Raw genomic sequence first — 19,268 nt, 5'->3', positions numbered from 1 at the left:
TCTGTAGAATTCTGCCGTGGTTTGGGGCTTACGGAGAGTTTGAACCACGGGTAAATATTTTAAGCTTTCAATTATTTTAAAAATAAAAAACTTGTCACTCCAGTCATGGTTATTTAGATTGCAGAATTTGAATAGTGTGTGGGCTAAGAGAATTTCCTAATGTGGTAGTACAAGCTGAAAGAATAGTTTTGAGACAATGGGTCTCAAATAATAACTTTATTGAGCCGTAATCCATCTTATAAATGTCCAACAGGAATGTTCCAGGTGTATCTGCAACTAATGCAAAAAATATATAAGCTGGGCTGAGCAGCTTTGCAAAATGTAAGACTTAGATCAGCCAGTAAAACTTGAATATAAATGGTTGTTAGACTACTGTAATTGTGAATTGTGGTTTTGGAGTATGTATGTGAAATGTGAGAACTATTTCAGTGTGGATATCTTGTAAACTTTTTAATGTAAAACACTATTTGAATCTTTAGTATATGGTTTAGATTGATAATCACTTAAAACAGTTTTGTTGCCAGAATACCTAATGTATTGGTATGCACACAAAAGTGATACCTTCTAGACAAGTGCAGTGTATTATATGCATGTTTTTGTTTCTCAGTTGAAGGGCTTCAAATGATCTGAATGATAATTGTTCATGTTCATCTTGCTGAATGCAGCACTAGCGTTCCTTTATTGCATTGCACTGAATATTTCAGCATTTATTATTAGGGACATATTGGCACTTCCTTTAATGGCTTCGCAATAAGAATCAATGATAGTTATTAACTTGTTTGTGCTTTTCACTTTTGTGTGCGAGAGCACAGATCTTTTTCAGTAAAGCTCTTGGTGTTTCATGGCAGATTCCAGGCTGTTAAGGTAGGAATGGCAATAGTAAGTCATTAGCACCAAATACCTCTTGGTCTGTGAAGTTCACTCACAAAGGTCTTCAAAGACTGTGAAGCTAGGAAGTTTCTGTAAATTAACACAAAATCAGTGCATTTAAATGTGGGCAATAATGTATCAAACTTTGTTTAAAGCCGATATATATGATCTATTAACGCATTTTCTTCTTTCCTCTGTAAGAAACTTACACCGTCCACTGACATCCACGTTCCTGAGGTAGTCTGCACAAACAAAGGGAACCAGCTCTTGTTTTGTCTTCACTTTGCCATTTTGAAATATTTGAGACAATGGCTCTATAGACAGAGTGGGAGTGAAGTGACGCACTTAACGCTTCTTCTTGATGGTATTGGGCACGTTTTGCATATATGACCTGTACCATTTGAATTTTCACTGGTATTTGAATAGGGTCTATTTTTCAGTGGCAGATAGTGGTATTTTGTAAAGGTCCTTTACTTCTTGGCTAATTTGTATTATATAATTAAGTAAATGAAAGCCGACCTAATTAAATTATAATTAAAATCATATTAATTAGACAATTTGCATAATATACTATTACGAACAGTTTTAGAAGCTTAGCAGCACCAAAATGAAAATTACATTCCCTAAGTCTCTGAACTGTTGCATAACTATTATTTAATTAAATAAATATGGAATGTGGAAGTGTTTTTTATTACAGATAAGGGGGAAAAAAGTTATTCCACCTGTGAGCATGATCATGACTGATTGAACAACATTTTTAAAAAAATCAATATTTAACAGTTAAATACTGAATTTAAAAAATGGTTCTCGACCAATTTTATTTAGTTGTGGCTCTTTTTCTGTCTAGTAATGCACATCTCCTTTTTTTTCTCTGCTCATAGGTCGCTCATGTAATTATTGTAATGTGAGGAAATGATAGTATACCCTTTCAGCAGTTCTGTGATCAATTTGTATAATGCTCAACCATCATAAAGACATGCATTGCGGACAGTAATGTGCGGCTAATGGGGATGGTACATTGCCAGTTTAAGGAGCAATCTCAGTTTTGCTGATGTTCACCATTTTTTAATATAATATACATATACTCCTCCCAGAAGGTGGAGACAAATGCAGTGGAGGCCACTCTAATGATCAGAAGAGTTCAGCAGGAATGGAAGATGCTGATACTCTTCCTCATTCTGGTGAGGGCAGACTTGTCAGAAATAAGTGTTCATGACTGAGGGTACACTAGCGTTCTGTAAAACTATATTCCTTCCCCTCCTCTAACGTTTTGCAAGAGCTTTTGTTTTGCTTTCTTAATGTAGGAGGAGATCTGTAACATTGCAAGTCGGTCAAACTGGCATGGATGCATTTTATTGTCCTTCACAGAAACCTGACAAGTGTCCTAGCAACCCATTGCTGAATGCAGAATACTCTGTGCTTACTTGTGCTCCGGGGGGTCCTAGAATCCAGAATAACATTTTGGGATTGAAATTGGGCACCTGATGTTTCCAGTATTTGTATAAGCCAGTTTTTGTCTTTTTGGAGAACTTTTGGTGCGTAACTATCTTCATTCTGCAAATTATTTTTGTCTGTGCATGATCTTAAAAGAAAGAGCTGTGGTTGATAGGTTAAGTCTGCAAGTGAATGGATCAGAAGCCTGTCCACAGTCCTTCTGAAATGACTGTGCACTGGTGTACTTCTACATAGTTTGCAAAACGGGAATAGGGAAATAATTCTGGATTCCATAATACTGGGGTTCTATCAATTAGTATTTTATTACAGCAGATGTTGAAAGTTGTTGAATTTCATTTTGGATAAGGAATTATTAAAGGGTTAAAGAACCTGATTACTGCTCAGAAACATTCACAGGTATTATGTTTTTAGTTTTAGCATCTATATAAATGTTACTAACTAAATTAGGGTCATAGTGGTAGCATGCAAGTGAAATTTGTTTTAATCACTTCAAGGTGTTTTAGATCTTGGAAAATATTCATTTAGACATTAGGCAGACAGTTGTTTATAAATAATGCCCATCCTTTATTACAAGAGATTAAATTTATTTTATATTAATTTAACAATATATTATTGTTTCTGTGAAGCATTAGGAGTGAGCTGAGGGACTACATTCTACATAAAACTACTTTTACTGCAGCAATATACATTCTATTAATTCTTATAAATGGCAGTTCAGCAAAGCAGAAAATACATTTTCTCAGCAGAATGCCACATTTTTGTGTTCTTAAGAGAATTTAGTTTTGTTTATGTTCTGTTTTTATGAGATGGTACTGCAAGTGTTTTGTGCTCTTAAGGAAGCATTGAGTTTTGTTTTGTTTCTCTTTAATTGGTTATTACAATGTTATTGTTCAACTGTTTCTGTTCATAAAATGTAGATCTTAACTGCAAAATCGATTTTGGGCAGGGACGGTCTGTATCGGTCAGCCTCCACTTGTGACGGTCTTAATCCTGGCTTGTCTGCCATTTTAAAAATTGTCGCTCGACCTTATTTTTTGTCCCTTCTTCTGCACTCTTGCGGGAATGGGTTCTGTGTAGACTCACGCTTTTGAAATGAGTCAGCTGTCTTTTCCCTGTTTGCAGCTGTCCTGAGTGTTAATTCCTTGTTACAAGGTTTCTAATTGGGCATGTGTCTCTTCACGATTCTTGGAAAGATGCATTCAGTTGTGCTCGTCTCTGCTTCTCCTTTTAAAGGCTGCCCCAAATAACCAGAACGAGTAGCATGTACTTGTCTTCTAAAGGGCAAGATTCAGCGCCAGCAGTGAATACTGCAGCTTCAGCCGACATCAGGTCCCACAAGTTGAATATATTTGTCCTGTTAGGTGATCTCTGTACATAACTCGCTTAGCAGAAAGCAGTGTATTTTCACACACTGTAGCATTCGAAAAAAAATGTATATATTTTCTAGAGCTGTGCCTTTGCCCCGTGAATGTCTTGCTTTATTCAAATTCTAAAGAGTATTTCTCCCGAGAGTTTTTTAAAATTACAAATCTGACCTTTCTTTTTCCTCTGGGCTGGCACTTTAATGCTTTTTTTCCCATGTCTGCTTCCGACATCCAATCCTCAGGGGAGCTTTAACGCTGCGTTTTGTTACCACAGTGAAGAAGCTTTTGTTGTCTCTTTTTTAGCCTGAAAAATTGATGTGGAATTTAGTGTATTACTTTTATCAAGAGCTGCTCTGAAGCTTTCTCTGCCTGATATTCAGGGCCGTGGCTCCAGTTTTATTAATGACCTTCAGATATTAGCGCACAGTAGCAGCCCATTTTACATAAGGAGAAAAGGAGTTCTTTTTTAAGTCCTTGAGTTGGAAGCCATTATGTTTGGATTTATTATGGATTAGTCAGACAGTCTGAGTTGTAACAGGGGAGAGGAAAGTATGTGGCAAGTAGAGCCTTTATTTGTAAGAATTTCACATTTTCGGTCTCCCTTTTTTGTCCTTGGTGACAGCATGCTGTTAAGGGGATTTTAATGCTTCTGTTCGCAGAGCCATAATTGGCATGCCCACAGCGAGTGGTCAAACTTTCCATCCAATCACGCAGGAATATATCCTGTTAAATGTCGCCAGCTGTGCATATTATTATGGTAACTCAGTAGGGATTATGGGTTAAATCTGTGTAAATTACTAAAAAATAAGACCACACCTGGTTTATTTGAATCTCTTTTTACTTTAGGGGGGGTTGAACCGTCAGGTTATGCAATTAAGATAAGTTATGTTTGGTTCAGGGAATAACGGTGGCAGGATTTTACTCGTGCTCCTTTTCCTTCTTTTTATTCCTCTGAAACTGGAGCGAATGTGAGTTAAGCGTAATGGTATTAAGAAGAAGAGAACAGATTTAAATGGGAGACTGTAGCATTGGGCTTTTTTAATGCGTTGTGCAGTCAGGCCGTGAAAATATAGTAAACCTTCAAAGCAGAGATTTGACTATTACTTCTGTCAGGTTGTGACCCTAATGAACTTACAGATGTAACGGCTGGGGGCTTTGAGAAATCTTTGAGAGCTGCTGGTGGGAGGTCCACGTTTTAAAAAAAAAAAACTTTAATCTTGCCACCTCATCTCCTGTTTGCCTTCTCCCGGCATGCTAAATTAGTTAATGCTTTATGGCATCTACTGCAGTGCTAGTATCCCATATGAATAGCCATAATGAGAAGAAAAACAAGGAACAAACACTAAATAGGAAGCAAAGTGCTGACGGTATGATTTCACAATGGAGACCAGTGGTGTGAGCATGAAGTGCTCTATTCATACAAGCCTGAGCTTACCTGATTTTCATCTGCAGCTTGCGGTCTGCCAAGGCTTGATAAAACAAACCCTGCGATTAAAATCTGAGCCCTAATTTAAGAACCGAAGTAAGTCTTGGTTGCCATTTTCTGACTTGCAAATTTAAGGGATCTTTATCATCAGGGTATCATCTAAACTAAGAAAAATGATCTTTTCAGAAGAACACTGTATGCGATACAACAAAAGATCTGATTTGCATCCAAATAAATGCTTGGATCAGCCTGTCAGCAGGGGTGTGCGGAGTTAGAGGTGGTCTTGTTCCTGTGCAGTACTTTATTTTTTGCAATCAGACAATGACAAAGCAAGTGTTTTTTTTTGTTTTACCTTTAAAAAACATAATACTAGTGTATCTAGTATTTTTTTAAGTAGTAGGTAGTATTAGTGAGTTAGTATTACAGGGGGAATGGAGTGCTTGTTTTTTTCTTAAAAAAATTGAAGTGTATTAAGGAAGATATAAGAATTGCTTAACAGTTCCTGCATAATCATGAATCAGTTTGACACTGATGTTAAACATTAGTGCCATCCAATCTTCAAAGAAACTGCTATTGTGATCTAGAGTTTGCACCAGTAATGGCTTGAGTATTCATTCATTATACTGAGAGGTCTTGTTGTATTAATCTTAATTTAATATTCATATATATTTATAGGGGTTGAAGTTACTTTGTAAATTAAGACTGATGAACAAATAAGTATAATTCAGCCCGTTATGGTTTTCACAGAACCTAAAGGCCATGTACACTTGAAAGAATTAAAATTCTTTTGAATTTGAAATGATTTCTCGTCACGTTCCTTAATTTTATTTTCTAAGTTCAGAATTGCCAGGTATTTCGTTTTGCATCGCCTGTTGTCTTCAGATCATAGGTGTACAACAACATCTACATGCACCTACGTCCACACACACACACACACACACACACACGGGGAGAATGAGGACTTGCACACAGGCCTCTTGGACCTGCTCGCCGCAGCGCTGCGCAGGGGGCCCAGTGCCGACTGGAGTGGGGGTATAGCTGCACCCAGGACTTGACCAGGCTCGCACATGCTTGGGAAGGGTGCCTTAGCAGGTGGTGCACCACTGGGGCCCTTGCCTTCTGTGTTTTTAAAGTCTGCCTCCCAGTCAAAGGCCAGCGCTCTCAGACCCTGCCTTGTGGAAGTAAGACGATTCTGTGCACTTGCTTTCTGTGTTGCACTTTTCCCCTTAACGCACAGCAGTAACTCTGAAACCAAAAGTCTCTTGACTTAGTAAAACAGATGTTTCCTGTCTGCCGCTACTGACGTTTTGTCCAGTCCTCTCTTAGTTTCTGCCGGAGAGCTTTAGTTGTATTTCTCGCGTTTGCTTGCCGGGACTGGTTTGCGCTCTCGTTGCGTCGTTGTTCTCGGCAAGAGCTGCAGAATTCCAGCCCTGCGCCACCCAGGCTGTCAGCCACATAGCCTTTGGGTTAACCAGACCTATTCAACATATAAAGAGACCCCTGAAACCTAGATTGAGGGTGTTCATCCATTTGTCAACCACATACACTCTTAGTTTCGGCGAGACGGGGCAAATGGCCTTGTCTTGTTAGTAACTTTTATGTTCTTATTTTGCTGGCTGGCTGAACTGATATTCTTGCCTTTGCCTTCTGGTGAATGGCTAGTCTGCAAGCCTCTGTTTCCTGTCAGCCCATTTGTGACGACAGTTCTTCAAGCTGTTTTTCTCTAATCGGTAAATTAGCCACTAATCAATAGGCACTTTTCTCTCCATTGCGAAGACGGTGTTTGACAGTTTGTGGTAACACAAAACAGCCTACCTGTACTTTGTAGTCGGTTTACTTTAAAAAAAGCATTTGACTTGTTGGGATATTTTACATTTCCAGTCAGTGCAAGATTTCGAACGCTGAATAACTTAAATTAACAGCAAACAGAAGCTGATGCTAGCTAAACATGCTAATCCACCTAGTTTATATATATATGCTTATGAACTTTATGAATTTATTTTAAAAGTAAAATGCCTTTGCTGTAAGGGTTCTGCCAATTATGGTTCTGTGTTGCTTGTTTTGTACAGAGTGCTTTTTCCATACATAAAGAAATGCAGGCATTATTATTTCCTTCGCTCCAGGAAGAATTAGATTAAAAGTGCTTGAGACTGTAACATTGTTTCCAATTTGTAGATGTCACATTTGTGACATTTAACAGGCACTCTATCCGGTCATGGTGACATGTTTTGCTGCGGTCAGGGTTGACAGTGCATGCAAGGAACTTCATTTTTTCCCCCTAATTATAATGCTTGCACTATGGTGATAATTGTCCTTTATGTGATTACTCCCTGGCTGTTGTGCTGGGTGGATTTTTTTTAAAGATATCCAATTAATATGCTAATGAGCTGATAAATATTTATGCCAGATTTAAATTATGCAGAAAGCTTTCAGTGCACTCTGCAAAATGAATTGCTCACAGGACTTCAAAGCACACTCTGCAGCACTAACAAGGGGGGGAGATTTGCATAAGGCACTAATCAGCTGCATACTGATTAAGCTTCATTATGGAAACTGCCAGCTGCAATCTTTGTTTCTATTTTATTACAGAAAAAGGGGAACTTTTTCACACTTCAGTTGTCTTGACGATCACGGTGTAAAATAGCTAGCTGAGAGGCACTGAAAACTGCAGAAATACTGAAGTTTCCTTTTGCAGTGCTGCTTTCTCGGGCTGCTGTGGCATTACTCTTCTTGTGCTGTTAAATTTCAGTGTCAGTTTGTAAAAGTTTGTACTCCTAAGGGGTAGTGGACTAGATTTTCTTCACGGACTGGCTGTCATCATGCTGGACTGCAGTGATTATGCTCTAGGTGGGTGCCCTCAGCTCTTAAATAGAGCGTATTTTAATTAAGTGTTTGACTATTCATGGTTCTGCAACCATATGCAATTCCTCCACTGAATATCTGGATTAGGAACTTCATTCTGTAGGCAAAAGTGCTGGTTTTCTTCTGCTCTGCATGCGCAGATCTGTGTAATTACAAAGCTAGATAAAGCAACAAGCACCTTGACAAAAACTGTTTGGAAAACGTTTCTTTTAAATGGTGGAAACGAGGCAAAAGCTCTGAGAATGTACTGAATTCTATTAATCTGCTTTGGATGTTATGCAGTCTGTAGGTATATGAGATGGTAAATCATAATAAAATGAAAAGAAATTAAAATGAGATTAAGAGTATCCTGTGTGCAGATAGCACTGTTGTACCTTAATATAAGGTATGAATTGACAGTTTTTAGGTTTATGTTTTGTAAAACAAAATGATCATGTATGTGTGCTTTTTGGGAGTGAAGGGGTTATAAATGTGTAAGTGCTTCAAATTCCCTCATCCGTTAAGTCAAAGATTTAATTACCGAAAATGAACTCGGAAATATATGTATTTTTTACTAGTAAAATCAGGGTTGAAATTTTTGATTAGCAATTCAAGCATTTTTATGCAGTGTTGGGTAAAATACTGAGCCTGTCTTTAACGTGGGTTTTATTTAAATGCGTAATGAACCAGCTGATCCTTAGTTTATGTAACAAATGGCATGCAAAGGATCTGTTTGTAATTAAACAGGCTCTTAGGGTTACAAATAAAAAAATGTGTATTAGTTGCCCACAAAAATAAAAAAACATGTTCTATTTTTGTGTGCTTCACACTGTGTAACAGAATTAGGAAGCCTAATCAACAGGATCCTGTTTGTTGTGAAAACAGAATGATTGTTCCATATTTGACACTTTTCAGTATCCCAAGCTGTTTTTAAATTATGTGAATAAGTCAAAACTGAAAACTTGTATGGTTAGCATTTTGTGTTGATTAATATTGTTTACTGAAGTGTAATTCTATTTCAGTATTTGTGCAGATTAATTTAATACCATTAATAATTTCAAATCTATGATGGGTAAAGGGAAAACCCAGAAAATAATTGGTTTGTTAAACAGGCTGGGAAATTTCTGGACCATTTTATTCCTCTGTATTAATTTCTTCTTAATGCTCTGTTTTTCTAGAATCAAGAATGAGTAATCCGTCAGAAACAAGTAAACCTTCAATGGAGAGTGGGGATGGCAGCACAGGTGAGTTTACTTTATCATCAGTTACTTCTCTGTATTGACTTAGGTTCAATTTTTTAGTGTATCCTAGTTTTTACTGTATTATAGCTTTCCCGAATTTCATACACACTGTTGCAGTTTATAATTTTTAAGATTTTTTGTTGAAACGATTTCAGCGTTATAGAATTAGTATTTTATGTGATACCTATAATAACGAAACTGAACATCTGTGTTTTTTTCTGTGCCGAAATCTGTCTCAAGGGTAGCTATTTTGGCTTTGTATAATTAACACGCAAAGGGGTTTGGTTGAGACATTGCCTGTTCTGGAGTTTTTCCTGCAGGTGGGCTAGTGGCTTCAGTATATACATTTGTCACATTTTGTGATTTCACTTATTGAAATGGAATTCAACAGGGAGACTGGGCGAATTAAGGTATTAACTGTCTATGGACAATTAATTCCTATTTCAAAGCTTTTGAAACATAAAAACCATTTGGGAGACGTACTCAAATTAAGAGTCCAGAGACTGATGTGTAGAGAAATTATATTTAACAGTTATGCGTGTGGTGTCTTAAAGGATTAGAACAAGGTTACAGGATTATCTGCATATGCTCATGTCATGAGTCCTTCTGTATTTCTTTCAAGGAGAAAACTTTTAATCTAATTGATATTTTAACTACTTTCCATTGCCAGATGTAATAGACGGGTTGTCTTTTCACCACTGTATTAAGCCTCAATGCACCAGGAATGTGCTTTTTCTGAGTGAGCACTCTGTATTCTCACTTAGAACATACCAGTTGTTTTTTAAAAGGTAGTGTTTAACGAGGAATCCTTTGTGGAATTTTGAAGGCAAGTATAAGGTGTTTAATTGAAGAAGAAAGGTTTGTAATTGCAATAGAAATGTCCTTAAATTAAGCTTCAAACAATTACATCGCTGAGTGTTATACATGGGTTCTAGACACTGATATCAGAAAATGGAGAATAGGCAATGTAAAGTGGCCTCTGAAAACCTTCATTGTAACAGTATGTATTTTTGAAGCATTTAATATACGTTTGTGAATCTGTTGTAAGTTTGTCATATTTCAGTAAATGAAAAGGGAATCAATTCAAATAAATGTAGACAGTATTTATTCTTTGCATTAAAATAATGAAAAACATGTTTGCTGGAGTAAAAGGAAAAATTAACCTTTTATTTAAATGAAGCTTTAAGGAACTTGTAACCATTCATGTTAATTTTAAGGCAAAGAATTCCTGCCTGTCGGCTCATTTATGCTCTGCAGCTGTTCTACCTAGAGTTAGATAGTAACCTTATAGGGAGCCCACCACTTTCTTTTAAACATTTTCAGTCATGAAAGTTTGCTTTATGCATGTATAGTCTTGGAACACCAAAGTTTAAATTTTATATACAGTGACTTTTATTTGACCACTCCCACTTCCCCACAGTAATCTCCATTAGGGTCTTTCCATCTTGTTTGAACTGGTAGAATTCCTCAACAGTTATTAAAACTATCAACTTTGAAATGAAAACTGTGATCAGATTTCTGTGTGGTGACTTCAGACTGATTTGAACCTAATGATAATGACATGTTGAAATTGCATTTGTGTTTGTGATGCATTTCCCCGGACTTCTGTAGGTGTGCCATTTCAGTCACTTCACTTCAGCTTGTACTCTTTAAAAAAAATAACCCTTTTTACCCAAATCCTTATCCTCTTCTAGGTGCCCAAACAAATGGACTGGACTTTCAGAGGCCATCTGTGCAAACAAGTGCAATCACCAATGCACATGCACAGGCCTTACTCCACCAGGTAAAACCTCAAGATATTTGTGCAGCGATCACAAATCCTTCTGTTTACATGCATTAAGAATTGCACCATGTACCTCTCTGTCTTGTTTTCCATCTGTCTGTCCCCAGATGTGTGTAAAATGTTTGTGTGTGGCCGCCTGCTTTGCAACAGTTTTCATACTTATATTGCACAAAATCCACAAACTGCCAGTTTAGGTTATACAGAATATTCATTTTGGGTGGCTGTACATCAGATGAAAGAAACAGTAAATATATACGTTATTTTGTACAGCAGCATGGACCTCATTTTTATGCATTTGAAGCAGATTTCATTGAATCTAAAAGGAATCTTGGAGGCATCTTCTTTAAAAGTATGATGCTTTCAAACATCCAAAAATTGGTGGATATGAGGCATTTCTGAAATCTGCATGTGACAAAAATGTTAAACTCTGTTTACCTTTCTTTAGAGCTTGACAGTTCTTAAAGATGTCCATTTTGTAAACACTTGAGGTCCATCTTGCTGGAGCAAGCTTACAGGCTGCTTCTCAGACAGTAAATTCACAGGTAAAAATATCTTGCCATTAGCTCATCTTTATAGTTGAACTTCTATTTTAAAAAATAACACTGCTACTGTATTAAAGCATGATGAGTCAGTCTTTGGTGGCAGCTACAAGCAGCCCCTTGGGTATTTAATTCAATTTGAAATTATTATACAGTTTTTTGACCATGTGGTAAATCATTGTTAAACCTTTGTCTACAGGTAATTTTTAAAACAGATGATAATAATATATAGGTTTCTAGGAGCTGTAAAAGTGCTCAAATATCACACTGCCTTTTATCACCTCCCTGAACCTTACTCATCTAAAGCGTTGAAAGGTTAGTTAGTAATTAAAAGATTATGCCTAATCAGAACTTTGGAATATGTTCTATTTTTATTCACATACCTAATACTGATGAGGTCCAAAAAATTAACCTCATACCCTTTACATTCAAACACTCCCCCCAACTCATGCCAAGATAACATCTGCTTCCATAATGTTAGAGCCCCCTTTTCTGGTTTCCAGCGCAACTAAGGATAAGAGATAATACATCTTAAATACAGATATGTGGTAGAAAGGCAGACAAAAATGACCTTCTCTTATAAGAAGAGACAGAAGATTGCCTCGGTTTCCATGGTGAAGTTTCATCTCTTAGACAGATGTTGGCAAACAGGCTGCATCTCCAGCACAACGTGTTTACAGTCCCAGTCTGTAATTATCTCAGAATGACTGGCAGAATTAATCAGCACGTTATGCTAATTACCTTCTCTGCAGTCTCAAAAACAGGTGGTGGAAAATATGCAAATCTATGCAGAATTTACATGCACTGCATAACCAGTTTTTAATTAAAATAAACCCTCTCTCACTGTATATCCCTGTGGGTTGCAGTATATTTTTAGTGCCGTGTTCCTTTTAATTTTTTAAAGAAACGTATATAACAGAAATAGTAACCAGCATAGTGGTGTTGCAAAGATTTTACACAGATGCATGAAATCCTCTCACATTATTTCACCGTTTTTTCCTGTAACATTTTCTGTGTAAAAACAAAAAAGATTAAGCAAGAAAAAGTTAATAGTTGCATTAATGAACAATTTTTAAATATAATGAAAGTGTAAAATCAGCTGTCATTTCAGTATTTCTGTAGATTTTATTTGATTTCCATAGGCACAAAATGGGTGTTAGTAAGACACTTCTTTAAGATGTGTAAAAACAGTACATTATTATCTGCAGCATGAAGAGTACATTATATTTATTGCAATTGAATACAATAGAACTTAAGCATCTCAATATTTTATTTAGAAACAAAAATGGTCTTCTTTCTTACTGCTAATCTTCAAGGATAAGGTGAAACTGCTTATAAGCTGGGAAACAAGTGCTCTTTTCCTGCCACAAAACAGCACAATATGGTGTGAGTCACCCCAACTACAGCCCAATTCCAGTAACGAGGCATGTTCCCAGTTAAGGATCTGGCTCAAGCTGGTGCCCTGTGGTGTAGGTGTTGAAGTCATGTTGGAACTACTACTGTATGTGTTGGGGGGGGACATAATAAATAAACAGTAGTCATTTCCTGGTCTTCCTGTTGGCATGTGCCTTAATTGCCTTAAAAATACTCCCAGGGCATCTGGATCATGCTTTGACTAATGCCCGGTTCATGCTTCAAGAGCATTCCAGACAAGAAACGAAAAGAGAATGCTTCTTCATGCTGATAGGCTGGATGTTGATTAACTTCTTACATGGGAGTTTTATTTCAAACGGGTCTTCTTGGACACTGCAAATTGCATCATAATGCATTCAGAAGGGAATTGGATACAAAGTTGATGTGGAGAAAAGTACAATTTAGTTGCAGGTATTTTAATCATATCAGTCATAATTATTGTCTAATAGGGCTTTGGCTGAAAGATCAGGATAAACGTTTCTTTGGACTGTGCTTTGTCTTCAAATAGCACAATACGTTGTGCTTCGACCTTAAACGTTTAGTTGTTTTTGTTTTGCCTGCAAACATGCATTAGAATAAGAAATTCTGCAGTATAACACGTCTTAAAAATTAACTTGTTTTTCAATTAGTTGAGCTGCTTATTAAGCTGGAGCGGTGTTACCACCCTGTAGTCTAATTTTGTCAGCCTGCAGAAACTTAACAAGCCTGGGCAAATTCGATGGCTTTCTTCCCCTGGGCTAGAATTTCTAAACCAGTGCCCCAGTGTGGTGAAAGGGAACAAGGAGCTGTAAGAGGTGCTGTTGTTCAGCTGAGATCCTGAATTAAAGATCTGTTGGCATGGCACTTTTTGAGATAGAATGGTTTTTAACCCTGGTCTCCTGGCTAAATTCCACTGAGCTTGTACAGTCTGACCCTCTTCAACTTCCCCTCTTAATTCATTTGGTGAAGCAGTTTCTTATTTCTCTGTCTGCACTGCGGTGTAGTGGGGCTGCTGGTGCACTGTTGCATAATGACCATTATGCACCATGTGTGACCCAGGTGAGTGCTGTGCTTCGGCAGAAAATAAATTCCCCTACAAATTTAATTAGTACATCATTAAGGTGCTTGGTGATAAAAGAAAAAAAGACTATATTGTGCTATGTAAATGCAAGGTAGTAAATAAGTAAAAATGTGAGATCTAGGTGGGAGAAAAGCTTCTGCCATTGAGGTCAACAATTCAGTCTCAACAATTCTAAGACCTAAAACAATTTTTTTGTTGAGTCTTTTTATCATTAGATGGATAAATTCACCAGGTGTTTTCACCAGCCAAAGTTATTTTTGACAATTCAATGAAAACTCCTTTACATGCATTGAGTTTTGTTTGACTTTCACTGACAATAACTGGCAGATTATTTTAACTATGGTAATAACCTAAATATGCAAATTGACATCTACACATCTATTTCAGAAACAAAAAGTTTGCAACTCAACTGAGGAACTATTGAGTGCATAACCAACTTCTGCAAATCTACAGTAATTCAGGAATCCAAGTCTTAACAGCACTTTGTTACAGGACTGTTTCTTTATTGTTTTTGTAACTTGTGGTTTAAACGTTTAATAATTTATATTTGCTTCACTTCTGATAAACCAGGTTGAGTTCCAGACTGCCATTTCGTTGTTTCATCCACACATGACCTATAGCGCCAACTGCTCCTGAGCCAAAACTGTAGCCAGTTAATTATTAGATCTGTATCATTCTAGCACCTGCACAGTTAAAAATGGGATTTCTGTTTCAACCAAAATGCCTGCCTATCTGCCATTTTCTTCTCAAAACACGCACTCTCTTGGGAACACAATGCTAGACCTGATATTCGGCAGCTTTCACCACACCAAGACCTGTTCCAGAATTGTACCTCACAGGTTGCAGTGGCAGTTTATACACCCACACTGGGTCATCACCTTCTTGGCAGATCATACCCTGTCCAGTTAATGGCTCTTCTTCCAAAACTTTGACCAGTGAACTCTGAACCTGGTGGGTATCAGTCTGCTGTAGCTTCCCCTTAGTTTACTCCCAGATCACACACAGTTTTCCCCAAATTAAGAGTCTTGGAATCTCACATAACCACCTTCTATCACAAATACATCAGTATCTGTCAACTACTGAACCATGGGACCCGTGATCTTCCTTTATTTTTTAAACTCTGCCAGCAGCAGTATGGAGGTGTTGGTTTTCTAAAAAGGTCTCATGCCAAGGCCATTCCCTCTCCAAATCAGGCTTTTCAGTTCACTTCTTTCTCATCTTGGTCTTAACATATGTGAATTTACTGTACAAGTATCTTTGCTACATGTGAAGAATGAAGATGACGAATTCTGAACATGCTGTCTACTAATAAAAGCTGACAAAATTAAGTTGGATATAAATTATTCTGCATAATCTATGAAACCTGTAAAACAGAGTATTTAGAAATTATTAATGTGTCTCACATGGCCTGAGTAGCTTACTTAAAGCTTACCTGGAAGAGCCGTTTTCACTGGCTGTGAGCTGCACATGTGAGTGTCGGCACATGCTGAATATCTTTAGAGTGTAGACACAACATCTCTGTGTTTTGGATTACATTTGGAATGATCTTTAGTGCAAACAAAGCAATAAGCAAACTGAAAACAAGGTAGGCATTTTGAATCGTGTCTTGTGTTGCTGCACAGTCTACTTCAAAATCAGCATGCACTTGTACATGTTGAGGCATGAACCATTAAACATCCTTCATTTGTGTATCCTTTGTGACATTTTCAACCATTTACATTTTTTGTAATCTTTCAAGACTCACTTGCAATAAACATGGTCAATAAGTTAGAAATTAGTCACACACTTTGCTAGCTTGCAAAGGATGGAATGTTACTACAGTGTATATGCCTGACCTTTATACTGTAGTACCTTAGGTTATCTCACTATCCTAAATTTGCATTAAACTGAGAATAATCTGTACAGTGGCATCAGCATGTACCTTTGTTTTGAACTTCATGTGATGCATTATGATCCAGGGTCCAGGTGTGTGTCTCTTGAAATGCTTTAAATCTTCATTTTTGACTCCTAATTGCCACAGAAAGCTTCCACTTTAAGGTTTTTCAAGCACACAATTTCAGTAATACTTCCTCTGTTTTGACGGGAGCTGGTGTGCCTTTCAGTTACACAATGCATGGAGAAAAGAAAATTGAGGCGTTTTAGTTAATTTTATCTATGGCTGGATTCATGAAGCTACAGAACACGATCATCCCCAAAATTTGGAACTTAAGACTCTCAGGCTGTGCAAGTTTTCTTGAGCCTTATTTTTATCTCTCCTCTCTGCATAATCTGTCTCCTCTCGTTCGTTTAACTTGCACTTGTGATCTGCTTCCTGCAGCTCATGTGCAAATGCTTTGTCTTATCGGGGGCTTAAAGATATGATAGGCAGCCAAGAACACTGTTTTCATGCTTCCTTAACCGTTTGTTGAATTCGATGGGTGCTTTGGATTGTTATCCTGTAAAGATCCGTTTATGAATGGCCTGAGCTTCTTATCAGGTGGCGGTGGTTTTTGGCTAATATTTCCAGTTCCACTTTGGAATCCAACCCTTGCTCTCTTCATTCTAAGAGACAGGACAGCAAGGCCAGAGGCTCTAGAATGACCGCTAAAGCAAAACGGATCGGTCTGCATGGTTGAAGGAGAGGATGACGTTTATCTCGGCACGAGTTACACCTCTCTGTTCCAAAAATATACCTGGCGAGAGTGCCCAGAAAGCACGGAGTGCGTTCCACACAGCTAATGGTTCCATTCAACTAGGTAATCATTTAAAAGCTGCACTGCTACCTTGTTGTGAAGTGGGAGCTGAGATCCATAAATGGGAGACTTTCATGTTATAATGTAAGATACAAAGTGCACACAAGCTAAATGACTAGATTATATGTCGGGGAATCGACTATTTAGATCAGTGTTTTCCGTTTTTGGTGTTAATTGTACATTACGCACCTGCCTTTAAAATGCAGTTTTTATTGTGCGATACATTCATTATTGTTGGAAACTTTGTAGGTACATCCCATACGACAGCTGGCCAAAATAAATATGCAGACATATCAGGTATCATTTGGGAAATTGCAGAAGTGAAATGTGGGTTTAATGGACTCTGGGATTTGTGATCTGGGACACTTGTAAATTGTCCTGGGCAGGGGACAAGTCTCAGCAGCTCATGTTTTGGGAATAGTGTTGAAGTGTTTTTAACTGGGAAGCATCATCATTCAAAGGCAAGTTTACAGTAACATTGTGGGACCAACACGCACACAATTTTCAACACTTGGCATACATGCCACTCTTTTCTTTTAAATTGTATATTTCTGTAATTTTACTGTATGCCAATGACACAACATCCTGTGACATTAATGCACAACTGTAATAATGTCACAAGCCAGTAGGAAACATGTACTAGCCACTTTTAGAAAAGAAATGAAGTGCAAGCACAGGAGCTTTTAAAGTGTTGTGTGGTCTAGTTTTAAGTTAAGTGTGTTTGATACAGTAATGTAAAAATGTTTCTTTTGAAGTTCATAGGCCTGTTCTGTTTAGTTTGAGCTTACACAGACTCTTAACTGGTAACTGCTCTCTCCATCTGACAGAAGGTTGGAGATTCTCTTCAGCATTAAAGACTAACTGTTCGTATTTATATTGATCCTAAAATTAAGCCTTTAAATTGGTCATGCTCACACAGAGGTAGATTTGGGAGAAGAGAGGGCAGTGGGGTCATGGAACCTTTACATTTTCTGAAAATATTCCTTTTCAAGTCTCAGTTCATTGTAGCTGCTGTGAGCACGTTTTAAATAGGTTAAATAAGCATAGATTAACCCATCAGATGAAAAGGCTAGTGTTTTACTAGTGTTCTGGGTACTACAAAAATGTAAAGGTCACAAAGGGTATAAGACTATTTGCAGCATTTGTACAATAATATCACCAAGATAACTTGAAGTTTCTGCCTGTTTATTCATGTTTAAAAGTGTAGCAGATGTATTCAGGTACTCATGAGCTCTTTCCATATACAAGAAACATGTATTACTACTTTATAAAATACCATACAAAAGATCAAAGCTTAATGATCTGCAGATTTTATTTCCCCTTGTATAGAAACCCACCTTATGCCCCTCAAATCGTCACACCCACCACATATATATTTTGAAATCATTAGATTTCCTAAGTGCCTTTTAAATTTCTGTGTACATAGTATTGTACTCAACTGAGTTTCCATGTTGACATTTCAACAGAAATCAAGCAAATAAAACTGTCCAATTCATGGTTTTCAGTGTAGTTTTTTTATTCCTTGAACAGTCTGTTTTGTAATCGGTCTGACCATAAAAATGTCTTCGTTTGTCTTTAAGCTGTCCATACAGTACAGACTCTGCAATGTGTATCGAGTCACTTTTTCTCTCGTTGTCCACTAGTCCTAGTGACTTCTTGATGGAGAGAGATTTTCGGTTTCTGCTATCTACTGCATTTCATAGTTTTTAGGTGGTACTTTCAAGTCAAATTGCATCGCGTGTGAATGGGTGCCACAACCTTACCTTGTTATAATTGTTTCCAAACTATAAGAAGTATTGTTATGACAATTTATCACAGTATTTGGAATAGTGTTCTTTTCTTGATAGCTTACTGAAGAATTCTGCCAAGTGTACTGAAATAAAAACAAAGGTTGCAAGTGAGAGAAGTCCAATTAGTCCAGTGTGTGTTATATAATTCAATAAAATCTCTCGATTTTTCTTTGTTCTGCACTAAAGAGATTAAGCTCCCTTACCTTATCTGTATGCGCTAGTCACCTGAGACCAGAAATCATTCTTTTTGATCTATGAAGTCTTTTAAAAGTTATATCTTTTTTTATGGTATTCTGACCAGAACACAGTACTGTAAATGAAGTCTTGCTAGTGAGTTGTAAAGCTTGAGCATAACTTCCCTGGATTTTAATATCACACTTTTTTATTATTGCTATATACCTAAGCATTCCAATTACTTTTTTAGTACTTCCCCATATTGATGTAAATTTCGTAAGTGCGTACCTTGCAGCAGCTAGAGGTACCCGTACTGTATGTAGTGTATGTTTCTACTAACCTGTTTGTGTCACTTTGTATTTATCCGTTTTTAAATTCGTCACGTCAGTGCTCTGTCTGTGATTGTCCAAGTCTTTGTACTTTGCTCACCTCTGTTTGTCTGCCACTCCCCCGTTTTGCATCATCTGTAAATCGAACTCGTTAACTAATAAAACCAGAATCCAATTTTATATAGATCAGGAGCAGTAGCAGGATTAAAATGCATCTCTGCAGCATACCACTTTAATCTGCCAAATTAGAG

General features: G+C 37.3%; 1 protein-coding gene across 8 annotated transcripts in view; it reads left to right on the top strand.

Moving 5' to 3' along the window:
• Positions 1-19,268, top strand: part of pou2f1a (POU class 2 homeobox 1a) — a 55,071-nt gene that overhangs the window by 11,887 nt on the left and 23,916 nt on the right. For 7 of the 8 annotated variants that reach the window (XM_088647734.1, XM_088647788.1, XM_088647725.1 and 4 more), the window contains exons 2-3: positions 9,135-9,200; positions 10,892-10,980. In XM_088647734.1, the coding sequence (XP_088503860.1) occupies positions 9,135-9,200; positions 10,892-10,980 (155 nt within the window). Of the gene's footprint in view, positions 1-5,781; positions 7,963-9,134; positions 9,201-10,891; positions 10,981-19,268 lie in introns of those variants that run through there. The other variant, XM_088647755.1, reaches the window with a different exon arrangement.

Source organism: Lepisosteus platostomus, chromosome 2 (genome assembly GCF_059453375.1).
Source record: "Lepisosteus platostomus isolate fLepPlt1 chromosome 2, fLepPlt1.hap1, whole genome shotgun sequence".
Classification (NCBI taxonomy): domain Eukaryota; kingdom Metazoa; phylum Chordata; class Actinopteri; order Semionotiformes; family Lepisosteidae; genus Lepisosteus; species Lepisosteus platostomus.
The sequence above is the reverse complement of the archived record's forward strand: the minus strand, read 5'-3'. Positions and strand labels throughout refer to the sequence as shown.